At 33.1% G+C, this 10,474-nt stretch overlaps 2 protein-coding genes across 2 annotated transcripts in view; one reads left to right on the forward strand and one right to left on the reverse strand.

Annotated features, from left to right (window-relative positions):
• LOC141706195 (putative transcriptional regulator SLK3) overlaps positions 1 to 5,443 on the forward strand; it is a 31,069-nt gene extending 25,626 nt beyond the window's left edge. The window contains exons 5-10 of the mRNA XM_074509009.1: positions 705 to 919; positions 1,044 to 1,112; positions 1,319 to 1,419; positions 4,042 to 4,135; positions 4,238 to 4,307; positions 4,461 to 5,443. Coding sequence (XP_074365110.1) covers positions 705 to 919; positions 1,044 to 1,112; positions 1,319 to 1,419; positions 4,042 to 4,135; positions 4,238 to 4,307; positions 4,461 to 5,266 — 1,355 coding nt within the window. The 3' untranslated portion in view covers positions 5,267 to 5,443. The remainder of the gene's footprint in view (positions 1 to 704; positions 920 to 1,043; positions 1,113 to 1,318; positions 1,420 to 4,041; positions 4,136 to 4,237; positions 4,308 to 4,460) is intronic.
• A 188-nt stretch (positions 5,444 to 5,631) lies between these two features.
• LOC141706196 (F-box protein PP2-A13-like) lies at positions 5,632 to 7,147 on the reverse strand. Its single transcript, XM_074509011.1, has 3 exons — positions 6,577 to 7,147; positions 6,386 to 6,504; positions 5,632 to 6,232 (listed from the first exon to the last, which is right to left on the reverse strand). The coding sequence occupies exons 1-3, from the start codon at positions 6,913 to 6,915 to the stop codon at positions 5,812 to 5,814; spliced, it is 879 nt and encodes a 292-aa protein (XP_074365112.1). The 5' UTR covers positions 6,916 to 7,147; the 3' UTR covers positions 5,632 to 5,811.
• Between the last annotated feature and the right edge of the window lie 3,327 nt (positions 7,148 to 10,474).

The raw sequence follows: 10,474 nt of genomic DNA on the forward strand, positions 1-10,474 counted from the left end.
TTGTTTGTAATTTATGAGACATCCATATTTTTCAAGGGATAAGGCAGTAGTTTGTTGTACGTAATTGCTCACTTGAACCTGTTCTTCCATCCAGGTGAACTAGTGAAATGCATCTCAACATCATGTTCTTTGTTTTAATCTTTCTTGACACACTTTTAAAGCAGCAATATAGCTATAAGTCTATATAGTATATTCTCGATAAATAACATCAATAAAACACACTAGAACTTAATATTTTCAATATAAATTTTTAGTCCCAACATTATAACAACAGTATATATTTACCTCGATTAGAAATAATCTTGTTAAAACAAAGAAGTTTGCCGGACCCAATTTTACTAATTTATAGAGGTTTCACTGTAGCAGACTTTATAATATAGCCCCTCAATGACACTTGTTCATGCACATTTACGTCTATATAATCATGCCTGAAGTGGATAGTTTCTTATTATCTTCAGTGTAATCATCTTCTTTTTTCGGATAAAGAGTAGTCCTTTTACCTTTACATTTACTACTTGGCTCAATTAAAGATTAAAAAAATCACCCTTTTACAATGATTTACCATACGAATTGCACTAAGCACATATAACCTTTTCATTTAGTATTACTTTTATTAGTTGCCAAAGGACAGTTGAATAGAATGTGCATGATGCACCAATATGATTTGATTAGTTAAAACTTTCTGGTGGTTTTCTCTTTTACAGAGGCATCTTTTGAAGTGCTTCCTCGACTCAATGAAATTAAGTTTGGCAGCGGTGTCATCGATGAACTTCTGTTTTTGGACTTGCCTCGCGAATGTAGGCTTCCTACTGGAATAATGATGTTGGAGTATGGTAATGCAGTTCAAGAAAGTGTATATGAACAGTTTCGGGTTGTTCGGGAGGGTCAGATGCGCATAATATTTACTGCTGATTTGAAGGTGAGCATTTTACGCTTCATATTGATATTTACGATTTAATATTTCTTTAAAATTTTTCTATCTCTTTCTCGCTAGTGCAATTTAGAATCCTCTGACTGCTCATGTACATTATTTTATCTTACAGATATTATGCTGGGAATTTTGTGTACGACGACATGAGGATCTTTTTTCTCGTAGATTGGTTGCACCACAGGTTTGCTACTATTAAAACCTTTTCAAAGACATTGAATTGCTCTACTGATCAATCAGATTGTTTAGTATAATTTTTCTAAGATAGATATAATGTATTCATATATTTGACAGAAAAGCATGTGAGCATCTGAACTTCTATGAATCCAATGTGTACTTGCTGATCTGATTGTTTTTTTATTATAACTATATATAAACAAAATTTTCTAGGTCAATCAGTTGCTACAGATTGCACAAAAATTCCAAAGCACAATTACTGAAAGTGGAACTGGTGAGGCTTCACAGCAGAATCTGCAGAAAAACTGCAGCATGTAAGTTTTGTTTACTTTTATATCAGAGTAATATTTATAAATATAAATCAACTTTTATGCTGAAATCTGTAAAAAAATGACTGCAGAATCTCCCTAATCTTAGGTTTAAATTATTCAGCTTTGTGAGTGTACAAATTTACCATCCCTCATATCTCCGTGTCCAAATGGATTCAAATTTTTATTTATAAACCGGGGGTCCGTAAGTAAATTCAAATTCTTGTGTATTCTAATTACTATTAAATGACTAATATTAGTATAAATGATCAATATAAGAAAATATAAATATGTGTGTGTGCGTGTGTGTTTTTTTTTGAATTATAAATATCCATTCGTTGTAGTTATTATGAAGAGGAAGAAGAATACAACAAGGGGTTAGTTGGATTTCAAGTAGTGAGTTTCACTAATAGACTATAGAATACAATGATATTGTCATCAACTTTTCTAAAAAATAATAAAGAACTGTCAATGTTTTTCTCATTTGTATATATGCATGAGAATAAGGATTGTAAGGTAGACCTTAGGAGACTTTCCCGAGGTAACAATTCATCTGTGCATATTATATGTATAATGGTGAATTGATTTATTCACCATTAGAAGCTTTAACATTTTTTTGTATGATAATTTAGATGTCATACTATCAATGTTTTTCTCATTTGAATATATGCATGAGAATAAGGATCGCAAGGTAGACCTTAGGAGATTTTCCTGAGGTAACGATTCATCTGTGTATATTATATGTGTAATGGTGAATTGATTCTTATTCACCATTAGAAGCTTTAACAATTTTTATATGAAAATTTAGATGTCATACTGGGTAGAGGGTAAACACTTATACTAGATATAGGTCTATGTTGTATTAGGATTTGAACCAACTAGAATGCCTGGAATCGATATTTGAGCTATGGTACTTGCTGAGAGTTGGTCGCAGTGGTCATAATCTGATATAGGTGATTGATATCACCATGGTGTTTGTATATATTTGTGATCTAATGTGAACTAAGAGAAGTAATCTATGCAAGCACTTTCTCGCTCTATAGTAATCCGATTCTTTTTAAATTTCGTTAGCATGTGTTTAAATATACTAGCTTATAACCCGTACAAAGCACAAATTTTCGTTTTTATTTTTCAAATTTATCTCTCATGGTATATTTTATTATTAATAAATATATTAATCTTAAAATTATAATGATGTTTTTAGTCGATAAATATTACGTGAAAACAATAAATAGTTCATTTTATTAATTTCTCCTCTATGAGTTCTAGAAATGAGATTTTGACTATTTGAAGTCCACACAAAGCTCAGGAAATAATTTTTAATTCAGTGATGGTTCAAAAATATTATCTAACTAAAGCTATCTAGAAACTGAAGAGAATAGACAGTTACGAACCATCCAATTTAGGATACTTATTTTTTGTTTGAATCATGAATAAGTATTAAGTATTCTATTCAACTTTGGATACCTAAGTTTTTGTTTAGATCATGAAAATACAGAATATTCCTTTATTTTAGATTCAAAGGCTATCATCTATATATTTTCATGATCTTACTTTCCTTATAACATTGGTGGTCAGGGACCCTGAATACCAAATAGTTGGATTAGATCCCCTTATGCTTATTTTATATAAGGATATAATTTACTCTAGTAGTTTAGGCTTATATATATATATATAGGCAAATGATCAAATAGATACTAAACTTAAAATAGAAACTAGAAACATATATATATATATATATATATTTGATTAGTGCTAGAATTACAAAAATAACTCCCAAAACACATATGACATGTTTTAATTGGTGGGACTCATATTAACACACGTGGGATCCTTTAAAAAATCAACCAATCACAAGCCAACACCTCATTTTAGGAAAGTTTCGGGAATTTTTTTCGGGACCTCTAGAATTACTCATATATATATCCTATGTCCTTCCTGGAAATAGTAATGTTACACTAGGTTGGCATGAAACTTATTTTCACCACTTTTTGATATTCGAATTATTAAAGCCAACGGATCCTGCTAGGATACTGTTTCGGATTGTTGGAGCCCGGATGGGTTGGTTTTGTTTAACACCTTTTTGATGGTGCAGGCAACTATTTCGGGTGAGTTCTGTGATTCATGAAAAGACAATCTGAATATGAACATAAATGGTGCTAAAAGGAACACCAATGCATGTATAAACTAATATGAAGCATTTGTAGAGGAATGTGGTCTAGGATAAAATCTTTGAATTTTGAAAAATGCTAGCAAGTGAAGTACCACAGAAAAGGCTCCAAGGGAGAAATGTTTTTTTAGTATGCCTGCACAGAGCTGCAACCTAAGTTTCTGGTATCGTTATCCATTGAGATAGCTCACAAAAGGTCATAAAGCTTTTATATTTATTTTATGCATTCTGAATGCTATTCTGTTTATAGGTTCGAGTTTGTTAACCATCTTTTAATCTGTCCTTCATTTGCATTTTGCACTCAACGGTGTTATGTCATATATGTCCCCGGGCTTCCGTTTCACATAGCATTTCGTTGTTGTCTTCTAACTTCTGATACTGTTTAAACTGCAGTTTAGATTGAATTGTGCTGCTCTGTTGCCAGTTTGGGTGTCACTGACCTGTTTATTTACTTTCAGGTTTGTCGCAGCTGGGCGTCAACTTGCGAAGCGTTTGGAATTACCTTCGTTGAATAATATGGGTTTTTCAAAAAGACATGTAAGGTCCTTGCAGGTAGGTACAATAATTTTGGGGCCACGTATTTTTTATATGACATACTGTTTATTCTTCTCTGTTTTGTATGTAATGTTTTTTTGCTAAACCTATTTATAACAGATCTCCGAGGTTTTTAATAACATGAAAGGTTTTATGGATTTCTGCGAGGACCAAAAACTAGGACCTATAGGTAACTACTGTGATATTTGCTCTATCCTCATGGCAACTTTTTTCGGGTTTACAATCTTTTTCTAATCTGTTCTGTCTTGGATATATCTGAACAATGTATTAATGACCGTGGTAAATTATGTGTGACTTTTGTTCCGGAAATTGTCCTTTTCAGAGGGTATGAAAATTATTCATGGAAGTGCCAATCCTGCGAAGGTTCAGCTGCAAACGAGGCAGGATTTTGAATTTTTAGCAGATATTCAGGGTTTATCAAGTAGTTGGAATACATGCAACAAGCCAGTAGCACAACAGCAAGGACAAGGAAATCAACAGAGCAATGACAATGAAATGGTTAGCCGAGGAGCCTTGAGTGGCTCGGCTGAAGCTGCTTTAAATTTTTCAAATTTCCAGAATCATCTGGCAAGACAAAATTCTATAAATTCAAATTCCAATTCACAGCAGGATGCAATTTCTTCCTACAGCAACCTGAACCAAATTTGTTCCTCATCATCAGTCATAGGTTCTAGCGTGCAGAATCTACCAGCTAGAGGCTTCACAAAACCTCATCTTCTGCATCCTCGGAACCATTTCCAAACCTCTCACAGGCAAATACTGCAGAATACAAACAAGGGCGATACTGGGAGTCGACCACAGAAACAATGCCATTCCGGCCAAAGTGCGAGTGGGAGTGGCGAGGGAGAGAGACCTGGTTTTGGAGTCAGCAGTTCAGGAGCAGGAACATTCGATGTATATGGATCAGAAGGTGCTAATAGATCTGTCACTACTACAAGCGACAGTCATAGTGGAACTCCAAATAGTGAGTCTTCTGCAGCTGGTAACTACCAGAAAGCACCAGTGGTGGCACATAATGTGCAGCTATCAGAAGAATTTTTTCAGGGAATGGTGAATGAGTTTGCAGAAAGTGGTTACTTTAGCAGTGATCTTGAGGATGCTATGCCCTTTAATTCTAGGGAAAAATAAGGAGCTGATGCTTCTCATCTGCGAATCATACCAGTCACTTGTACATGCATCTGTTTTGGCCTTTTATTCTGGATATATTCTTTCTTTTCCTTTTTGTTGGGAGAAGTGGGAACAGATCGAATATTTACTTTGTGATGTCAAAATGTTTTGGATTTGGATTAGGATATAAAACCTGTGATTCAGCTCCGTTAATTTGCATTGCTTTATAGTTATTGTGGTACTGCTAGCAATGCCTCCCATCCCTGGTAAGCCATGATCAGTATTACCCATTTGATTTAGTTACTTTTCACTCGTTATTGGCTTGCTCAATCTGAAGAAGAGTCTCTATGGAGTAAATAATTAAATAGATGCACAATAACATGATATTTGAAAACCGAAAAAATTCAGCAGAAATCAATTCTTACACAAAAAATTAACAGCGACTACAAGGAAAGAAGATTTACAGTACAGCAATCTTAAGTGCAAACTTGCTATTGCTTTTTAAAAAGGGCAATCAAGCAAAAAAATATTCTCCTGTTCTAGTTTCAATGTTTTTTTCTATGTATCTAATATTTCTTTATTCTCTGACCAAGCTCACTAGGGCAAATGAAGACAGAGTCCAAGCATAAGCCACCTTTAGTGTGTGTACAATCTATCTGTGACATTGAAAACTTGATCTTCGTTGCTACATTTGAATTTTGTACCAGAAAATCTCCGACATGATGATAAACCCATGTGTTTAGTTTGCTTAAATGGCAACTGGTAACGGCGTGTTGATCATCTGAAGTGGATAACTTAAAGTGCACGGGCTTAATGTCCCAACCGTGCACTGTTTTGGAGGCTGTGCCCCGCCTTTCGTGCCCTTTCGGGGCACCGCTAAGCTGAAGTCGAAAGAATAGACTGTAAATTCCTGCAGGAAACTCAAATTCAAGATCTCCAGCAACTTCCAACCACCATGTTTGTTGGAGATATGCAATTGATTTAAATCTACACATATAAAATAGAAAAATACATATCAGTATAAAAATGAGTTTCATGATTTAATTTTGAAATCTAGCGGATAGCAAGTAAACAATGTAACAGATGTTCTCATGTCAGAATATAAACTTTAAAACAATTCCATATAAAGTAAATGATTACCTAGATTCATCAGAAGAGAGATGATTCCAGTATCTCCGATCATCTATACCGGTTATCTTTAATCCTTTCCATGATATTGAAATGCACACCCCTCCTTTTTTCTTCTCCAACCAAACCTCCTGCAAATTTTGACGTTAGAATATTGGAATGGTTCAAATGGTAACCAAAACAAAGAAAAAACATGGAAATACCTTGGTAAATCCGGGACCAAAGCGATTAGGAGCGGATAAGAAAGCATAAATGTCCTTCTTGATGAAATTGTTGAAACTAGTACTAGAACTAGTCTTAAGTTTGTTGAAAAGAATCTGATAGTTATCAGGCAACTTGGATTCCCATACAAAGTCTGCAGAAGAGGCCCTGTGAAATGTTTTGTTCAACATGGCTGATTTACATATTTCCGGGGGCTCCAAGTACCCGAGAATCACAGCCAAGCACATCTCTGGTACGCCTTCAAGTCCGGTCCTCGAGGAGCCACCATGATCAAGGCCTTTCTCATCATCCAAATAAGAACATGAAAATCCACTTCCCATATACACTTATATGTAGCAAAAAATGTAAAACCAGACAAATTTTTGTGAACTTTGGTTATAAAGCAAATGCATAAATGAAGTAGTTAAAGAAGCTGATCAGAGTGAGAATATGGAATCAGATACATTCTGATCAATTGGCGCATAAAAATAGTGTGAGCCGAGGTTCTTTCCAGATGGCTAAATTAAGGAGTATAAAGCTAGGCTAGATCCCATTATAAAATAAATATCTGATGCCCTTTCAAACTCGATCTTTTATAGAGATATTTTATTTTATGTGATTTGAATTTGAAGCCAAACGCAACCATTGTAGATACAATTTTGACAGTGACATGCTACTATAAAGTATGTTTTGCATGCATGTCACGCGTTTCTGTTTACCTCAACCTCAATAGTCTTCCTAGAATTTATACAGTTTTTTTTTCAATCTCTTTTCTTTTTATGATTAACAGGTCTGACCCATGATTATCTTTTAAAATCGTGGATGAGTCTGTCAAAATTTCTTCTTTTTTTCTTTTCTCTTTCCTTTTTTACAATTAACACATCGAAATCATGATTATAGATCTCGGCAGATTTTTAAAAATCATCGATGAATCCGTCAAAATCTTTGACCGATTTGATAAATTATGGGTAAACCGTCAATTATTTATTTAATTTTTCAAAAATTGATAAATTATAAATCAGTAACTCAACTTGTTAGTTACAATTTGCTTTATCTCTCAATAGTCTTCTTAATATTAATATTATTTATGTTTTCCTTTCTATTTTTTTAATATTAACATACTGAAAATACATGTTATGACTCGTGAGTGAGACACGGCCAGCTATATAAATTTAATTAATTAGTATGATTTACAAGTAAGAATGGTGGAAAATACATTTAAACATCGATAAATGAACACGGTCGGAACCCGGGAAATTTTATTTATATAACGAGATTATTTATTTGTCGAGATTAAAAAACATCATTTGTATTATGTTGATGTCAGAAAAAATTATTTATTTAACAAGTTTATTCGTTTATCGAATTTTCATTTTTCGAGGTTCCACTCCAGAGTTGCTAATAAATTCGAATGTGAATAATCAAATACAGTAGTAAATTATGCTGTGAAATTGAAAAAACAACTTCCACTACATTTTTTAGTCATTGAAAACAGCTGGCGTAATAGATTGTAAATGTGCAATAGTGAATGTCTATGTTATGAATATTAGTCCTAGGTACTCGCCAATTGTTATGGTGAGTGTCCGACACACATTTTAAGATAAATATAAAATATAATTTTATAATTTTTTTTAAAAAATATTATTTTTCTGAATAAAAGTAGAATGTTTAAACTTTTATTAAAAAAAAGAAATTTTTTTAAAAAAAATTATAGAATTATATTTTCAATTCATTTTAAAATGCGTATCGGACATTGTATTAGAAACGAGACCGAGGGAGTATAAAATATAAGCCATGTTAATATATTTAATTAATAGAAGGACCGCGTGTTTTAAATTGCTGTTGAATATTGACAGTATTGATATATCAGGAAAATTAAAATTTAAAATAAAAAACTACCAACAATAATGACTTAATGGCAACCCTGCTTATAGTTTCATGTTGAACGAATGAGATGAATAACGTGGTTGATATATCAATCATTGACATTTCACACTTACACGTTAATCACATTTCTGCATTTTGGTGATTATATGGGTATTTAGTAACTAAACTCTCACGAGTACGACGACATTTATCGTATGCATATACTCTACATTAAAGTTCTTAATTATAATTAAGTTATTATTACAAAAACTCATCAAAATTTAATTATGTAACAAAATAATACAACATATACGAAAATTTAAAAATTATACATCATATTATTAACAAATCAAAATACCAAATCGCGCCACTTGAAAATGTAAAAAATAAAATAATACAATTTATAATTACCCTTTATTTCATAAAAAATAATGTTAATAGTTTTTCTAGCACGTGATCATGCTAAAAATCCGTGTATAATAAATTATAAAAAATTATTGATAAATTTTTTTGTGCACATAGGGAGTTCATCTTTATTAATAAATAATTTACAAATAAAATTTTGATAACTAATAAAACACGAATTAATCTCCCCAGTAGCTCCCAAATTACACAGGGTTAATTGTGATTTGTGGGGCATACGTCTGCACCAGCTCGTTATACAAGTTTTACCAATCAATTCTACGGAGTTGCAGGAAGTTACAAGTTGTAAAACCTGGAGAACGAGAATAAAATACTTTTTTTCCTTGTTTGATAAATGTGGAATAAAATACTCGTGAACAATATAGTTGACAGTTGTTGCGGCTTATATATATATATATATTATATACTACTGCCTCGTGCCTACTGGGATTCTATCCCCACCCAATGTATGGTTCCCCATACCATACCATACATATCCTCATCCATCCATATATATTAATTAACACACTTATATAAATCAATAAAATAAACGAACAAAACTGTACAATGCACTGTCATGCTCCGGTTTAGAGATGTAGATATAAATCATTGAGAATGGCAGCTTAATTATCATAATGTAATTTATCAATACCCCCACTTCTCTTTGATTTTAAGCTAACCACAGTCAAATGAGTTGGTGAAATACAATTTTCATATTAATGTTAACACATATACAGGCATACATCACATAATATATCTCGTCTAGAGATACACGTTACACTTTTTTCATTTTATGCCCCGACCTCAACAATTATCTTATACTACCAAGTCACCTCTCTAATCCAACTGATTTTTAAAAAGCTGGAGGACTCAGACATATGACTTATAGTATAATACTATATAAGATTGATTTTTATTTAAAGCAGACGGACAAAAAATGGGCCCTGAACAAGGTCCCAGCACCTATATATCTGTTGGGCCATGACAGACTTGCAAATAACTAAATTGGCACTCTACAGTCATATTCACCTTGGCCCAGGCCGGGCCTGCTAAACAAACAAAATCTACTTTTTTACACTTGACAAGTTTTATGTCGTTACCACATCTACCATCAATGGAAGGTACGAGTCGAGGAAAGAGACACGGGGTGTTTTCTTGAACTATCTTGGCTTTTTGGTTCTATACTACATCTAGACCAAGTAGGTTTCACTACTGTATACTAAGAAAGATACACTAAGAAATTGGTAGACCACATTAGTTATTTATTCATCAAGATACTCAAACTTCGGATTAGCAGCCACTGCAAGCGTCTCCTAAAAAAATTAAGCATACAAGACAACATAACTTACTTACAAGGCGGGTCTTTCAAAAAATAAAAGTAACAATGGAAAAACCATGTCTGCCGTCATAGTCTAAAATCTAAATACTTCGGTTGCACATTTTATCGCCATACTGATTCATATAGATAAGAGGTTTACATATCGATTCAACTTGTCTGCTCCTAGACTCTCCTAGTCTAGGAGCAGACAAAAAAAATGCTAGGAGCAGACAAAAGAAATGAGTCAAAACGAAGTGTCCTAAACTACCATTGGTTTCTGCCTTTCTGTATCCTAACAAAGATGCAGCAAAAAA

The sequence above is a fragment of the Apium graveolens genome, chromosome 2 (assembly GCF_009905375.1).
Source record: "Apium graveolens cultivar Ventura chromosome 2, ASM990537v1, whole genome shotgun sequence".
Lineage (NCBI taxonomy): Eukaryota > Viridiplantae > Streptophyta > Magnoliopsida > Apiales > Apiaceae > Apium > Apium graveolens.